The following is a 17,602-nucleotide window of genomic DNA, read 5'->3' as shown; positions in this document are numbered from 1 at the left end:
TCTCCAAAAGGATAAAATTTTACCACACCTGAAACGAACTGGAGGATGTTTTAAAACGGCTGCATGTATACCAATTGAAAACTTACATTAAAACTCTCATAGCACATGGAAACCGACCACAATAAGTAAAAAATTGCATAAAACTCAGTTTTTGGTAGAACTCCTTTTACGTTGTTTCTATTCGCATGCTATTCTTCATTTCTGCTGTCCATCCCGCAGTCAGGCACTTTGCCCGCAACCCTCCTGTGGCGTCATCCCTAGCCTGCCGACACATGCTGTGCTGCTCCCTAGTTACCTCATATATCTACCCACTTGGGTTAAGGTATGTTTACATGTGCCTCAAACCGTTCTTGATTAGGTTTGCATACAACCGCTCAGCCTACCGTCTTTAACCCATCCTTAGCTGAAGGTTGGCAGATTGCCAGTAAGCGTGTGCGCTCTCTGGGTTTTGGGTTTTTCCCCCTGGACTACAAGCATGTAGCTTCTGGGAATCCCTGCCTGAAATAGATGTACTGTTGGGATTTCAGGCTGTTGACATAGTCTTCTCTCAAAAGCATGCCGCTCTCGGCTAACCCTTGTGCTTCCAGATGCGTTCTCAACGTTGGGAAAGAGTTAAAGTCCCTTTGCAGGTATTACACCCACACATGAGCCTAAGGCAGCCAGCTCCTACCTCCTAAAACCGAACCAGAGATGACAAGCCAAGCTTTGTTTAAGGATTGTCACACCCTTGGGTGGGTTTTGGGGCAGCCAGCCAGGAAAGGGGGGTGGGGGTAGGGGTGAGTGGCTTTAAGGTGACGTGGTCCTCAACAAAGCTTTATTTGTTTGGGGTCTGCAACAAGGAAGGAGAAGTTGTAGCAGTTGCATTATACTGCCATTTTTTTTGTTTGTTTTTTTTAACTGGTTTCTTTTAAAGTGCACCTGTCACCTGTTAAAACCTATGGAAGCCATGTTTGCTTCAGGAGGAGTTATGGCCACTTATCACATGAAATGGATTTAATGACTGCTGTGGTATAGGTGACATTGTTGCATATGCTACAGTGAGGGATTGTAGAATGGATTGCTGGAGTAACTTTATGAACATTTAAATTATGAAGATGGTTGAGAATGTTATTTGTCATGCTGCAAGATATTTGTGGCTGGTGAACGCTTGGGTTTTTTTTTTTTTTTTACAATAAATAGTGAACGCTTGTTTAATCAAGCCGGTTGTAATTGTCATGGCTTCCAAAAAATGGATAGCATGGTTTAACCCCTGATCTTCCAATATGCCACCGATGTACTAAAAGCAGAAAGTCCTTTTTGTTTTATATCTAATTTCAGTTTGGTATAACTCTCACTAAAGTAATATTAAGCAGGCTTTCCATGCTGCTTCTTGATTGCAATCCCTGCAAACTGCCCTGTTGTAGACCTAATTCTGTACAGTGGAACCTCACTCTTTATGAACTACAGAAGGCAGTCCTCAGAAACTGGACCTCTTTATGTTTCTACTGGCTTGGACTGCAGGCCTTTAAAATATAACAACTAAAAGGAGGAAGCAAGTAAGGGAGCCAGATTTAGTGAATAAAATTTTATGTTTTGAATAAAAGGCATTTCATTAGTTGGTCTGTGTGTCATCGTTCTTAATCTAGAATTGGTGTGTTTTCACTGAAGTTTCCCATTTTAAAAGCCCACTTGTGTTACATGTGTCTCCTTTCCCATTCCAGATCTTGCACCCTTTTGTTGTGGGATGTTTGTAGCTGCTGAGAGCTTTGGCTTGCGTGCAGGTGGTTGACATCTGTTTTAAAGCAGACCTATACCCTTAGGAAAAATATTCATTGTTGAAGCACTCTTCTTCAACTTGCCAAAAGGCAGATGTGAAATATCTGTCATGGAGAGGCTGCAGCTAATGTGGAAGCATTGGTCACTTGCTTTCTGCTAAAGTATAGTGTTCAGATAGAAGTGTTGATCGGCAAGGTCTGCCTAAAACTTTGGTTCCCCGTCTTGCATGACCTTCATTATTGGTCGTGGTTTAGTTGGTGTACGGTAGTGCCGGACCAGTACACGTTGGTTTGTTTTATGTAAGTCTAGAAAAGTATTTATTCTCTTTGAGAGGATGATCGAAGTCAGGGGTCTCCAAAACATTATAAACAAAGGTCCAGTTTACTGTCCTTCAGGCGGGCCGGACTGTGGCCAGTGGGAGTAGAAAATGTCCTGGCATCAGTGGGAGTAAACTGTGACCCATCATTGGGTATCAGTGGGAGGAACAGTGCCCCATCGTTGGGTATCAGTGGGAGAAATAGTGCCATGCATCAGTGGCGGGGGGGAATAGTGCCCCAAGGACTAGAGTCCTTGTTAGGTCTACCCTCCACCTACTGCTTTATTCACAGATCACTACATTGAGGCAGAGTTCTCACTATGCCTGTTTGTTCCATGTACTGTAAGGTACATGTGTCCACCTCATCTGGTAAGCGTGCCAACCTTTTTTGACTTCACGATCAAGCACTCTCTTCAGGATTGATCACTTTAGATTCCACACTTGTGGTGTTTACTTACACCGTCATGATATATTGAATCAAGATGGACTGATATGCTGTGTCGTGTTTTTACATATACCAATTGTCACAGTAGTTTATTTACATTTTTTATTTTTCACTAGTTTTTGAGCGCTACACTATTATTTTTATAATCTCTTGTTGAAGGAAGGGCGTGGTGAACACCACCTTTGCTCCAGTTATCTTTGAATTAATGGCAGTGTCTGGACCACACTATTGATGGAATGTTCTCTGTCCATCCAGGATCAGCCCAAGAGTGATGACTATAATGAAGAAAACTTTTTCCCTTGGGACAGGAATCTGTAAACATTCTAAACAAGGAGCCATTTTACTGTCATTCAGACTCTAGGGGTCCTGGACTGTGACCAGTGGGAGCAGAAAATGCCCCGGCATTGGTGGTTATAAACAATGTCCCATTATTGGTTTGAATGGAGGAAATATTGTTTCATTGTTGGTATAAATGAAAAGAATAGTGCCCCATCGATGGTGTCAGTCGGTGGAATAATTACCCAAGGGCCAGATAAAGGCAAGCCAAAGGCCACCTCTGCCCCCCAGGCTGCAGTTTGGATACCAATACCTTAGGGGCCTACATGGTCCTTGCACAGCCCACTGTGATGCTGATCTCCTTTAGCCACTTTCAACACCTCCTGTCTACATACATTTTCAGCTTGCTGTAGTTTCATTACAATGGTTGATGGTACAATGGTTACAATGTACAACGTGTAATTGGTTGTAGTCTCCACCAGAACCAAATGGGATAGGGTGACCATGCAGAAGCACAACTGGATGACAGTTGTCACTGCATAACAGGAAGTGCCTGAACAAGGACCTTTTTATGGAAGGATCACCAGGTGCTATATAAGGAAAATGGGAAATTCAAAAAAGAATGAGGCTGGCCATAGACTGATCAAAAATTTGATTGTTTACCCCATCAACCCTCTCACAAAGCCCTTGTGTTCTGCGGACAGGAAGAGTGGATTAGTCCGTCTCTGCCAGGAGAACACAGTGAAGTGATGCTGTTATAGCGGCTAGCAATAATTGTTGTAAAATCAGACAGGTTGGTTGTACCCAAGTTGATCGATCAACATGGGTACCTTCAGCCATGCCCACACATGGTTCGAATCAAACCGTCTACGGCCAGCTTAAAAACAATTTATGAAAATTAACCTAATGAATCTTAATGAGGTTTTTGTGATTTGGATTTAAATCTACTTTTTAATCTCATGCTGTTTATTAGATTACCACTTGATTGTGATCTTAATGTGTAGATAATGAGGTTATTGCCAGCAAAAGAGTAAGTTGCTCAGTAGCGTGTCGTTAACCCTTGCCTCTGCAGGGTAATTTAGTAAAAAGTGGTTGTTAGAAAACAGCCGTTCACCAGACTGCGAGCTAAGATCGGATCTATGAGATGAGCGCTGACATACAGCTTCACATGCTCTCCTGTTCCGACTTGTCGTTGTGCGCATTGTAAAAGTTGAATGCCGTGGTTCAGCTGAGTACAAGGTTTTAGGATCTGTTTTTGTGCGCTCCGATGAGTAATCAGCGAAGTATATGGTTCTTATCAAGCTCCAAGAGAGCTCTGTTCAAGAGAAGGGGAAAAAGTGACCCGTATTTTCTGAAAGGGCTCAGTGTGCCAAATTCAGCCTCCTTCCAGCTCACACCCCCCTAGACATGAGCAGTATTGGTTTGTGTTCCTGTCTGGCCCATGTTTCATCATCCCATTCAGGACTGGGCAGTAGACACAGACAAAAAAAAACTTTGCTACACTGCTGAGATTGACGCAATGTGGATGTCTGTTGTGCTACTCAGGTGCCCATAAATGGGGAGTTACAGCGGACTAGTAGCTCTACACCTTGCTATGGGGGACTGCCTGCTCTATGGGTCAAATAGTCAACTCTTCCCATAGTGGCAAGTAACTGATGGCCAAATTCTGAGTTGCAATAGCAAAGGATTTTTTTCTTGCTTTTTTTAAAAAAATTTTTAGGAATCTGTTTATAGTTGAGGATGACAACCAGTTATTTACAAAAGCTGTTTTAGCCATTTATGCAAAACCTTGCCTGTGGTACTTGCCTTTTTAAGGTTTTTTACACCATTCAAACAAATGGCCACTGCCGTCCCACCTATAACTGGCCACTGCAGCAAAGGATGCATTTCAAACAAAACTAAAGAAAAGTCCACCCTAACACTAAAATCTCTGCATCCACAGACATCCACGATCTTAACACTAAGCAGTCTAGCCCTGTAAAAAAAAAGAAATCGGTATACATGCCTTTTTTTTAAGTCGATTTCGATCTCCAGCAGTGGAAGCTCTGCAGAGGACACAGCCAAGCCAACAACGGCTGTGAAATGAATGGGAAGTGACATCACTAGGGTTGCACCTATACCCCTCCCTTTTTTTTTTTTTTTTTTAATGCCCTGTTACAGTGGACTGTCAGTTTTTTTTTTTTACTAGATTACCCTCTAAAATATTTATTTAAATTTTAGATTTTTTTTTTTATTTATTTTTTATCATGCCTGTTGGGGCTTTGGTGAGAGATTGGGGGTCTAAACAGACCCCTGACATCTTCCCTTTGAGACAGAGTAAGAGATTAAGGACACATACCCCTGTCCCTTTCTCTGCAGCCTCAGCTGCACTGAAAATTAATGGACAGGAGACAGATGCTCCTCTCTAGTCATAAACTGAGACATTGTAAATACAGATTGCTATGCTCAGTTATGTGAATGGACAGTCAGTGATCACCAACTGTCCATTCAGAAAGGAAGGAGCCAGTAAATGACATATTTACCAGCCTTACTCTCTCCTCTGACAGATCTGGGACAGGGAGGACCTGTCAGGGTTGATCGTGGGGGGGGGGTTGCATGCACCGATCTCCACTGAAATCCTATAGATTTTAATAAAGCAACTGAAAACTGGGGGGGTGGAGAAGCTGCTTTCAGCTGCTTTATTGAAATCTATACAGGGAGATATGTGATTGTAACTCCTCCCCCCGCTCCGATCACCCCTGACTGCCCAGGCGTCAGGTGGAGCATTTCCAAATACTCAGTATCAGTATCAATGTCACCCATAGACTTACTATGGGGCTTCCATTGTCGGCTGTGTCCTCTGCACCCGCCTCCACAGCGAAGCCGCAGCTGACAGCTCAGCATGGGATCGGGTCGGATCAGCTTCAAAAGAAGGTATGTATACTGATTTCTTCTTTACAGGGCTAAGATAGGTTTAGTGTTAGATTGTGGATGTCTGTAGATGCAGGGATTTTAGTGTTAGGGTGGACTTCTTCCTTAACTTACCGACCAGCCTGCAAGCAACCGGTCTAACAATATGCGTTAAAAATGTGTGTTTTAGTTTGCACACATTTGCAAAGATGTGCATAAGCTGCAGAGCCACTTCACGCCACCCCAGAATTATCTGCAGTTCTAATAGTTACCTGCATAAAACTAGCAACAAAAGTTAGGTAGACTTGAAGTTGAACTCTGGAACTGGGATTTTTTTCCTCCAATGCCCTTCAAGTAGGCCTTCCTACCTCTCACTCTACAGGGGTAAAATGCTTGTTAAGTGTAGGGGTAAATTGACGAAAAAGTCTAGGGGTAGAGGAATAAGGTTTAGGCTACTTTCACACTGAGGCGCTACAGCGCTAAAAATAGCGCCTGTAAAGAGCCTCACCCATCTCTCCATTGTGAAAGCCCGAGGGGTGCGCTTGCAGGACGGTCAAAGTCCTGCAAGCTGCATCTTTGCAGTGCTGTAGGAGCAGTGTATAAACCGCTTTTAAAGCACCCCTGCCCTTTGAAAACAATGGGGCAGCGATGCGAAACCACCGCTGCAGCGGCGCTTTGCGGGCGGTTTTAACCCAAATAGCGCCGCTAAAACGGTGCTAAAAATAGCGCAGCTTTACCACCGGTGCCCGGCCGCCCCAGTGTGAAATTAGCCTTAATACTTTCCTTATCCCTCACTCTGGTGGTCTTCCCCCATGTCATGTGACTGGCCCCGCAGTCTCTTTAATTTGGCACTCCAGGAGATTGCAATCTGACATGAACATATACAATGCAGGACGTGTAGTATTACATTAGGCATGATAATGGCAAGGGCCCGTTCCATCACTCTGAGCATGAAAGTGAAAAGGAGAGCGCATGAATCTAAGGCAGTGGTTCTCAACTCCGGTCCTCAGGACCCACTAACAGGCCAGGTTTGCATGATAACTGAAATACATGACAGGTGATATCATTTGCTGCTCAGTGATTGCAGTATTCTAGTCTGCATCTCCCCAAGGTAATACTTAAAATCTGACCTGTTGGTGGGTCCTGAGGACTGGAGTTGAGAACCACTGATCTAAGGAATAAGGTGACAATTATATATAATATATAATTTTTACAATTTACTTTAGATTTACTTTCAACTGTGTAGTGCAAGGGCCTGCTTGATTTCTTAGAAATTGAAAAGGTTTCGTTTTAATCTCATATATGGTTTTGGTAAATCTCTAAAGAAAAATTGGTCAAGAAATTTGTGTAGTGTATGGTAAGCTTTACTGGTTTAAGGCGCTTGTGCTCTAACGGAAAATTTTTTTGTATGTGATTGATCCCCTGACAACTTTTCGTGTGGTGGGTTTTTTTTTTTTTTTTTTTTTGTGCTATTCGTTTTAAACCCTTCTCTAGGAGAACATGTGCAACATCTCTGCCACCCTGCTTGCTAGATATGTTGGCATGGCAGTACTGCGAGGAATTGGTAGCATGTTGTTGGGGGAAGCAGCAGCTACACGTGTTAGCAAGCTCCAATAATCCTTCAGCGAGAAGCTGGGAGACTTGGAAAACCTAACTAGCAGACGCTTGTGAAATGCAGGCTGAACTTTCCAGACTGGAAAGACTTAAAGACACTTTACTTCGCCTGTTAGAACACTTGGTTTGTTGTTCCCCGCCCATGTCGGATTTTTTATTTAACGGTCTTTAATTGTAATTTATAAAAAAACAATATAATGGGGCAATAAATGATATTTTTTAGAGGGGGATCATTTTAGCTTTATATGGTAAAACAGGTTAGCACACCTTATTAAAGTATTGGTGGTGTGCCCTGTGTTTTATGAAATACATTTTAAAGTAGACCTCCATCCAACAGATTTAACGTTTTTTCTTTTGTTTTTTTGTTTTTTTTTCTTAGTAACCTGAGGGTAATGTAGTCTTTCTACCCCACTACCTTCTGGGATATCCACTTCACACATCTCGGTAGGTAGTGGGGTTTTATTTACTAAAACTGGAGCGTGAAAAATATGGTGCCGCTCCTGGATAGAAACGAATCGGCTTCCATTTTTTTTTTTTTTTTTTTTTGGGTGTGTTTTTTTTGTTTGTGTTTTTTTTGTTTGTTTTTTTTTTGTTTTTTTTTAGTCGGCCATAGACGGTGCAATTTATTTTTTTTTTTTTTTTCTGCAACCATGGGTTGCAGAGGAAAAAATTTGCATGATTCCCTCATTCCCTCATCAACACAGTGCTGACGGGAATCCTTCCTGCCCGAAGAATTGTCTTCTCCAGGCAGGGGAAACCGTCCCAGCCGGGAGAAGAAAGTGAGCATCACTAACGGCTATATTATACGCTTGCAATAATCTCAAGCCAATCCGGCAGGCTGGTTGTACTCAAGTCGATCGATCAACTTGGTACATTCAGCCTGCCCATTAATGGTTAGATTATTGTCCGGTTCCTGCTAAACCGCCCGAGGATTCGAACCGTGTCTGGCCGGTCTTAATTGAACGAGCTAAAGTTAGAAGCTGGCTGCCATGCACAGCTCCACCAGATTCTGAGTGCTCCAGTTTTAGTAAATCTCCCCCATTGTTTTAGTGAGTGGTGCATATGCAGACATGCAGCGTGTTTCTTCCTATTTTTTATTTTTAACCTGACTGAGACCCATGGTTTGTCTACGCATGCGTGCAAAGCTTTTTTTTTTTTTTTTTCTCTTGCATGCAGACATTTCATAGGTAGGTTTCGGCCAGGTCCAAAAGACTTGGAGGCCTGCGGAATCTCACCAGGAAGTTTTCTCTAAGATGAATCCCAAGATGGCCACACAGAAGCAGAGCAAGGTAGACCGAGCCCAAAACTACAATTTCATATCGCTGTCATTTAAAAAGTTCTTTTGCCTATACAATGCACGTCTTGCCATGAAGGTTCTTGTACAGGATAATAGCCATTTCCCAGTAGTGCTTCTGTATTGTCTCATACTCCTTTCAACTGATAGCAATACATTACTCGTAAATCTGAATCCGCTGAAATTTGAGCTGTGGGTGGCCCTGTCCTCTCCACAATCAACTGAGTTGGGTGGAAAATTGTTGTTGACAGAACAGCGACTGTCCTATGAGATGCAATCACTGCTTGGGTACTCAGACAGCCGCAGGTATTACAGGATGGAGGAACCTATTGATTTCTCGTGTTCAGTCCCATGGAAATTTTTACACGTGTATGGCCGACTCCACTATTGTCACTACAAGGAAGCCAGACAACCGCAATGCTATGTAGCCATTGATAGTGGAAAAGCATATAGACAGGAGTGGCTACATGCGGACGTTCAGAGGCAGTTGGATGCTATTTTCAGCTGCCCCTGAACTCATCCAATGTTATCTTATGTCTACATGTACACAGGTTCGTTTAATGTCGTTTTTAGGCAGTTTCAAAAAGAGAGAGAGTCGCCCTGGGACTTTAAATGAGGTGGTCACAGTTAGCCACTGAGTAACAAGAGTAATAGCAGTATAAATGTTTATTAAATTTAATGTACATACATGAATAGTATAGCATATTAGCTCAGCCAATGGATTTGCACATAATGAAGAGAATAAAGTTGATACAAACATTATACAATACAGTATATACAAGTTCATGCATCAGAAAACCCGACGCGCGTTTCACTCGATCATTGCTCGCTCATCAGGGGTGGATGAGATGTATCTAAATAGACAAAAAGATGTGTCACAGTGGTAGATGTAAGAACAATGGCAGAATGGGCCACAGCAAAACACCCCAATACTTTACAATGAACAAGACCAGAGTTTCCATCGCTGAACCCCCAAATGGATGGCAGCAGCCAGAGTATGGCACGGGAGCCGAGGGGGAGAAGACGGACACGGGTACCCCCAGGGGGGATGTCAAGCGGCAGACATGGCAAAAGTGAAGGTGAATGGTACTATTGTCTCAGTATATGGCTTGATGGATATCAGTTTTTAGGCAATTTTAGAGGCGTTTTTTGGAAAGCAAAAAAATGAGTTTAGACAGAGTTTAGAGGCATTTCAAGCGCCAAACGTGGCTAAACGCGGTAACTCACATTTCGTTTTTGGCTATTTTGAAGAAAAAAATATATATATTTTTTTTTTTTTTTGGTAAACGTGGCAAAATGGACGTCTCAAACGTGGGATACTATCTGTCAAGTTTAATAGTTCAGGAGAGATTGTAAAAACGTCCCGTGTACATTAAGCCTTAAAGGAACTGATGTAGACGTCCACACTAAACCTGCATACTTCTGGGTTAGAAAGTACTTAAGCCAGTGGATCGGAATGACAGCTTGGCAATTGTCGGGTCTGCACTGACAGCTTGTGTGGTTGTATCAACACAGGTTTCCTTTAAGGGCGAATAAAGATGCTGTACATCTTTCGTCTTTTTGTCATGATCGAACCCCCCCCCCCCTTCCCTCATCAGCTCGACCTTGTCTGTTTGTAGTGGTGAGGTCATAGCACTTTCATAGTTTTGTTAAGCTTCTCTTTTTTTTCTCTCCTCCCTTAGAAAGACACTGGCTATTGATCTGTAACTCTATCCCCCTGCCCTTGTGGTGGGTGATTGTAGGGCAGTGCCAAGTATCAGTGGCGCAGTGTGGTTAGCGTATGTCTGCATTTCTCCGGAGGATGCATTTGTGCTCCTTTTTTTTGGGTCTTTGCAACGACCTTGACAAGCGGAAAGCCAATATCTCCTCTCTTGACGCTGGGCTTTGCTACGTTTAATCAAAGCTGTTTATTGGCTGCATGATTTGGATTCTGTTTTTTTGGTCTTTACCTGGTTTGGTTACTTTTTCTTTTCATGAGACAATAATACAAAAGCAACATTTCTAACCAATCAGATTAGGTGCCTGCATTAGCACAAAAGTGCCTTTGTTGCTCGCAGCAACCAATTTAATTTTTTTTAGACTACAAAATGGCAGCTGGAATGTGGCTGCTATGGGGAAGATTCTCCTTATTTGAGGTGAGGCACACTGTTCATATAAAGCTGAATGTCTATTTGTGCTTTCAGTGGTTGGACCTTAAATTCTCCCATACCTTGCTGGATACTTGAATGGGAGAAACATTGTTAGGTGCATAGATATTAGATCCTACCTTTGGAGCCTGTAGTAGAGCCAATAGGACTTGATGTTTCAATGCGTACTGCGGGTTGACATGCTTGGGGTTGGTGTGGTCAAATAGGGGAGTGGAGGTATGCCATTAGGTGGGCTCCCTTTGACGTTTCGTTGAGCCCATTACAGTATTACTCCATGGTCATACCGCCCCCCTCACCTGGTAATGTTTGTATCCTTGGTATGTAGGTGCACTTGATTAGGACTGAAGGCCACCACGTTTGCATAATTTTCAGCCCCCATCACAATTATTAAACTTGGCTCAACACTGTCCAGGCACAGGTCAAGACCTGTGCTTTAAGAACAAAGCAGAAGAAGAGCAAAAAAGATGGCCGATATGGTTGATAATGGGGCTAGCAGTAAAGTAAGCCCGTTTCTTTGCCCTTGCAAGTTTAATTTAGGAAGCCACTGGCTGTACTTGCATGATGCAGCGTATGAATGAGTCTTCTAAAAAACGCAAAAATACACTCTGACAAATATGCCTGTTTTTTTTGGGGGGGGGGGGGGGGGTTTATTTTTTTATTTTTCCCCTGATGTTGAGAAACCCTTACAATATATGAACATGCCCATCAACAGCTAGCCTGGGTGACCTGGAGCTTACACAGGGCTGAGGACTGTTCTGCTGCTGCCAGGTGACATGGCTGGACCATTACCAATCACCAGCACTGTCATATTGGAGGGAAGGAGAATTGGTTACATGCCCCCATACCCAGCAATACTGTTTTAATTTGTTTTTCTCTGCTCCTGGGTAATGGGCAAAGAACAGGTTCATTTTAACAGTTCACACGCTGCTAGGTGTAAGTTAAGGGTTTGGTCAACGCCTGTGGGAAACCGTTGTACAAGAGCTCTCTAATGAAAGAAACATGGAGGTCTACTGTTGTTGACCACCTCCTGAAGTCTCCAGTACAAGCAAGTTGGTGGGGTGGCCTAATGGACCAGAGTTCTTACTTATTTCTTGTCATTTGCTCAATGCATGATGAGGAACTAGAATTTTAAAAAGGTCCGCTTGTGTACTTATCACAATACAGATTTCCTTTAAATACAGTATTAAAAACAAAAGATGGCTTAACTGGGTTAGTTGGGTATGACCAACTGCTACAGGTTTCCCTTAGAAAAAAACATAAATCTGAGCTTTGGATGGGATGGGTCAACAGCACAATGTTAAAAGGACCTTGTCACCAGGTCATTAGACTCTAAATCCATTGACGTCACGTGTTTACGTTCTGTTTGCCATTCACCTGTCATGCATTTATTTTAATTGCCCTGTTCACTGTCAAATTAACCATTGTCTGTCAGTACAAGCTTCGGCAGCCTGCTATGCCTAGAACACGGCTATCTCCCAAGAGAGGACACTTGCCACTGTTTCCATACAGAATAAACTTTGCTATTTACAGATTGCAGTTAGTCATTTGGAAGTCCTACCCTCTGTTTGTGAGATTGTCTGTTTACTTGGGCCCAATGACGTCAGCAGATTCTAGTAAACCTTGAACTTCAAACCCATGAAGGCTGGAATATTGATGAATTGAAAACTCAGAAAATGGCTTTGTTGGCAATACAGGACCCACTGCCTGTAGATAGTGCTGTATTGGTTTCAGAACAGGCAAACGCCTAAAGCTTTGTTGTACCAATTCAACTTTGTCCACGTTTGTCTCAAAAGCCAGGCATGTTGTTGATATTTTGAGGGACAAAGTAGGTCTGTATTAGATCAAATCAGCAGCCACATTCAACCAAGACAAAAAAAAACATCCTTAGACCTAAATTTTGAAGTTGATCCAAAGGAAGGTAAAAATACCTTTCTAAAGCATGGTCCAGTTTTCTGTAAAATAGAAATTCCTTAATTCCTTCCCGATACCCAGAAGCAATTAGATCTATCTATCTTTTATTTTTTTTTATCTGAGCTGGCTCTTTCAACCATGGTGCCTTCTGGGGTTCTAATTGCTCCATTTTTTTTTTTTTTCAACAAGTTGGCAGTAGGATCAAGCCTTCTTTTTTGTTACACAAAGCCGCAGACTTTTATTGTGCAGCATTAGAACTTTGGGCACCATGCAGGTCAGCAGCCAGCGTCCTAACAACCCATGACTTCATCCCCCATCAACACAGTCAGTGTTGGTGTTCTCCCAGTGGGGGATGGGGGCAGGCTGGCAATCGCATGTAAAAATCCAACATGCTTGTTGCACCCAAGTTGATCGATTGGATCGACTTTGGTACAAGCAGCCTGCCCATTGATGGTTCCATTCTCAGACAGTCCCAGATTCAAACCATCTATGGCCGGCTTAAATCACCTCTAATGTTGGATATCCTATGTATCTGGATGTTGCTGCGTTATGTAAAACTATACGTTTCGCTTTTTATACTTGAGAATGGGGTGCCTCGAGTTTTGTGCTTAATTCTAAAGGGTGCTTTGACAAAGATTGAGAAACACTGCAGTTTCCCTTTGCTGCCTGGCTAGTTGCAGCTCTTTAGCATGGTTGCATATGATGCAGGACCAGCAGTCCTGCATTATACACTAGGGCCTGTTTCAAGAGCGTTGGACAGCATAGAAGAGCGCCAACTGCTGGTGAAGCAAAGAATAAAGCGTTTGTACTTTATTCCCTTCTTCCCTAGCCAAGCAAGCGTTCAACAGTGCCTGCATGGGTAAATTAACAGCAGCCCGAGAGGTTTTATAGAAGACTTTTTTTCACCAAGTTTCCTACATGGGCCATTTGTTTTTTTTACACCATGTGATGATATCCCTCCTTTATCAACACATCTTAAATGGTCATTACATTTTTTTTTTTTTTGCTTTCTTTTATGCCCCTTATTCATTTAGTTGCATTCCTTTTTGTGTTGCATGAATTGCATTTTCAAGAGTGGCCTTACTAATATTTATTTTGTATAGCATTAGATGAGAACAAGTATGTGGCTAATAGTGGATGTATGCGATGTACTCCCTGTTCCATGCTACTTCTGGATTGGCTTGTTTACTTGAAGTGCGGAGTGTATGTCTGGACTTTTTTCTTCTGTTTGTGCCAGGGCTCATGTGATTCTTGGCAGTAGCTTTAGCAGTTGAGTGCACGGTGCATCCCCGCGGGCATCCTGGCACTGCCAGCAGCGTCTTTACAATTGCTAGTTATTCTGTTTAATCTGCTGTGCCCCAGTGAAGGGTGTTAGGTGTGGTCAGTCTGGGCACTGTGCCCCCCCAACTCCCTCCTCCCTTCTCTTTTCCATTTCTGAAAAGTTAGTAATTAGCTCATTGTGTAGCCGGGTGCCCACCCCTCGCTCGTGGGTGCTGTGCCGCAGCTAAGTCTCGTACACAGAGCCCCATTGAAGCCGGCTCTTAGGATACATTCAGACTGTGATGTCAGACACTGGTAACTTTTCCCCTTTTAATTAGAAGGAACAGCAAGGCCTGTGTGCCTGAGTCAGACTTAAGGGGGAGGGAGGGCTGTTTAGGATGGTGTTGGTGGAGGGGGGGAGAGCGTGAGCTCTGGAGTGCAGTGATTCACCAGGAGATGTGGGGGCTCACTTCTGGATGACTGCCACGCATAGGCATGGCAGATACGAAACACGTGGCCCACCCGTATACTTAACTCAGTCTCTGCCAGATGGGGCACCCACCCCCACAATAATGCCGTACTCCTCGCACAACTGCATAGCTGGGCGACAGCACGGTAGCATTCCTCCTGTCTCGGTTTTGCAGCGACTGTCCGTCTTTCCTCTATGGCTGTTTCCCTTTATTTTTGGTGTCATCTATAAATCTGTGTAAATATACAGTTTGATAATGAACTCCAGGATTGTAAGATCTTTAGCCAAGTGTGATATGTTTCCAATGATGTGCAGTGTGTCTAATTTCTGAAAATATTTAGTTGCAAGTCCCAGCACATTGCCACCTTGTGTGCACCCCTCTGCAGTTTTCTGTCCCATAGGTATCTCTAGAGATTTCCCCGACAACTGGGCAGCTTTGAGTGGCACGCGGAAACCTTTGGTAAGTGTAGCGTTTCTACTGGCCTGACATCGATCTAAAGAAGCCGTTCTCAACCAGGGTTCCTTGGAATCTTTGGGATCCTCCACATGTCTAGGGGTTCATTGACCTTGACCTCCCATCTGCTGGTGCCTGTGTAGTTCTGGGCCCAGCACTACTTGGCAATGCCAGTGGCATGAGACTGATCTTTTTATCTGACTGTACAAGTGTCATTCTGACCACCACTGTAAATTGGTCAAGGTTGTCTAACACAATCCAGCGCATATTGTGTGAATGGTCCCTGAGCTGAATGCGTATCTGTGCTGAGCAGACTCAGTGTTTGGAAGGAGTGCATGTAAAGGCTCCCCTTTTGCTTCCCGTGCCTTTTTATTGCTCATTCACCAGATTGCCGAACAATTTTAATCTGTGGTGTGTGGGCTGTAAGTTGTATCTTGGAACTTTAAAACTCAACTTTAAGAATCTTTCATGTAACGGATTGCTTATTGACGCATGTTTAGTCCCAGGTGTGAACAGAACTCTGGGGGAAAAGATGACTGTGCTGGCATGGCAGCTGCAGCCCAGGGGTTAAGTGCCATAGTAGAGTGGTCTGAGCCAGGCCTCCTATCAATGGCCCCATTGTGTGCCCGTCACCCTCCTCTCCTCCCATCCACCTCCTCGTTCCCCTGTGTGCCGCTCTCTCACTCCATCTGGGCTCACGTGCTCGCTACAGCCAAGTTTTTACTGGGTTGGGATAGTGTGGGCACCTGAACAATAAACAAGTGTTGCTCGCCGTTCGCAATCTCTGGCTCTCCAGCTGTTCCGCAACTACAAATCTCAGTGTGTCTTAAAGGAGGATGAACTTTCAGAGTGAAGTTTAGTAGTAAACATGAGTGGGGTTTTTTTTTTTTTTTTTGTTTTTTTTTGTTTTTTGTCCCTGGGTTTGTGTATTTGGATTTGCTTTTGTAAGTACTTTCAAGATGAACAAATCTGTAGTAATGTGTACTCCAGGCAGATAACCATAACACACAATGCATTACTTCCATCTTCTCCTGCTAGCAGTTAGAAACTTGGTGTACCGTCCTTGTATGCATTTTATTTTCTACTGCTGGATAAAGTGGCGAAGAGTTTGAACCGCTGTAAGGTTTTACTGCTAGCTGGGCCTCCATTAGGGAGATTTCCCCTCACTTCCTTTTTTGATGACCACTTGTTGGAGAGAGGGAACTTTGCAACAACATAACCAACAGAAATTTGGTTGCATTCACACAGGCGCCTAGAGCTGTACAATGTAAAATTATGGGGTATTTCCTCATCCTGTAGTCACAGGTGTCGAATGCATCTGTCCATAGAAATCAAGGCACATGTCCGTACCAATGAACGTGTTTATACTGGCGTACGCATGCTTACAGCTATTGATTATTACGGGTGGGTTTACACAGCTCCCCAGGAAGGAAAACATGCCTGTATTTTCATTGTACAGCCCCCGTTCTTTACACCGAAGAGGTTCAGAGATGCTTCAGGCTTTCTCAAAGTAAGTAAGACAGTTTTCCACCTCAGGAGTGAGCAGAGGTAGGTGGCTATATTCCAACATACAGTGGGACCATGTAGACTGAACGTAGCCATCCTAACAGAAGTAGGAGCACAACTGATTGAAAATTCAGATTTTAGGATGTGCAGCCAGATTATACCATTGGAAGGTATAAAAACGACTTAACTTTTTCACTGCTGGATTTAGCGATGCTTTAAAGCAGTGGTTTCCAAACTATGGCCCGGGTGCCAGATGCAGCCCTTTGCTTGCCTTTATCCAGCTCTTGGGGCACTATTCCTCTCTAATGATACGAGGCACCACCTATGAGGCGCTCTTCCTTCCACTGGCACCACCTATGAGGCGCTCTTCCTTCCACTGGCACCACCTATGAGGCACTCCTCCTTCCACTGGCACCACCTATGAGGCGCTCCTCCTTCCACTGGCACCACCTATGAGGCGCTCCTCCTTCCACTGGCACCAACTATGAGGCGCTCTTCCTTCCACTGGCACCAACTATGAGGCGCTCTTCCTTCCACTGGCACCAACTATGAGGCGCTCTTCCTTCCACTGGCACCAACTGAGGAATCTTTTTTTTTTTTTTTTTCTTTCCCTCCTCCTGACCAGGTGCCATGTAATTTTTATTTATTTTTTTATTTTATTTTTTTACTGTGATTAATTCCATTGATGCTGGAACATTTTTATACCCAATGGCTACACTCTGGCCCTCTGTGACATTTTAGAGACCCCTGCTTTAAAGTCTAAATCCAAACATCGTTTTTTTTTTTTTTTTTTTTGTTTTTTTTTTTTTCTTTGCTTAGCGTGGATTAGGGAAGGGTTAGAACATCTGTCAAGTTCTTATTGCGGTTTTGGTCCTGCTCGGAAGATGCGACCCACTATTGGTACTGAGGACGGAAAGTGAAGGAAAATCCAATATTTTGACTTGGCGCTGGAACAAGAAAAGAGGGGAGATGTCTTCCAGTGGGGGGCACTTGATCCAGTGGCAACTGTCTTAAGGGCTTAACTTTCTCACCTGGGAGAGATTTCCTCCTCCCTTCCTGTTGTCTTTAAGAAATATTTTTAACTATTTTTATTACTATATCCAAAACTGGTAATAAAAGTTTTGACTTTCCCCGTGGACCTCTAATAACTGCATTGCTCATAGAAACTGATCAAATTCTGAATCCTGCAGTTAGGGGAAAAAATCTGAATGTTATTGGTTGCCTTGAAAGAGTTTATTATGCACATTTAGATGCTTCAGCAATTGG

General features: G+C 43.4%; 1 protein-coding gene across 3 annotated transcripts in view; it reads left to right on the top strand.

Annotated features, from left to right (window-relative positions):
* ERF (ETS2 repressor factor) overlaps positions 1–17,602 on the top strand; it is a 129,302-nt gene that overhangs the window by 74,805 nt on the left and 36,895 nt on the right. The window contains exon 1 of one of the 3 annotated variants that reach the window (XM_073602029.1): positions 14,100–14,222. The exons of the other annotated variants lie outside the window; for them this stretch is intronic. Coding sequence (XP_073458130.1) covers positions 14,210–14,222 — 13 coding nt within the window. The 5' untranslated portion in view covers positions 14,100–14,209. Of the gene's footprint in view, positions 1–14,099; positions 14,223–17,602 lie in introns of those variants that run through there. 3 annotated transcript variants of the gene reach the window in all.

This window comes from Aquarana catesbeiana, linkage group LG10 (genome assembly GCF_042186555.1).
Source record: "Aquarana catesbeiana isolate 2022-GZ linkage group LG10, ASM4218655v1, whole genome shotgun sequence".
Lineage (NCBI taxonomy): Eukaryota > Metazoa > Chordata > Amphibia > Anura > Ranidae > Aquarana > Aquarana catesbeiana.
This window is presented reverse-complemented; position numbering and strand designations above follow the sequence as displayed.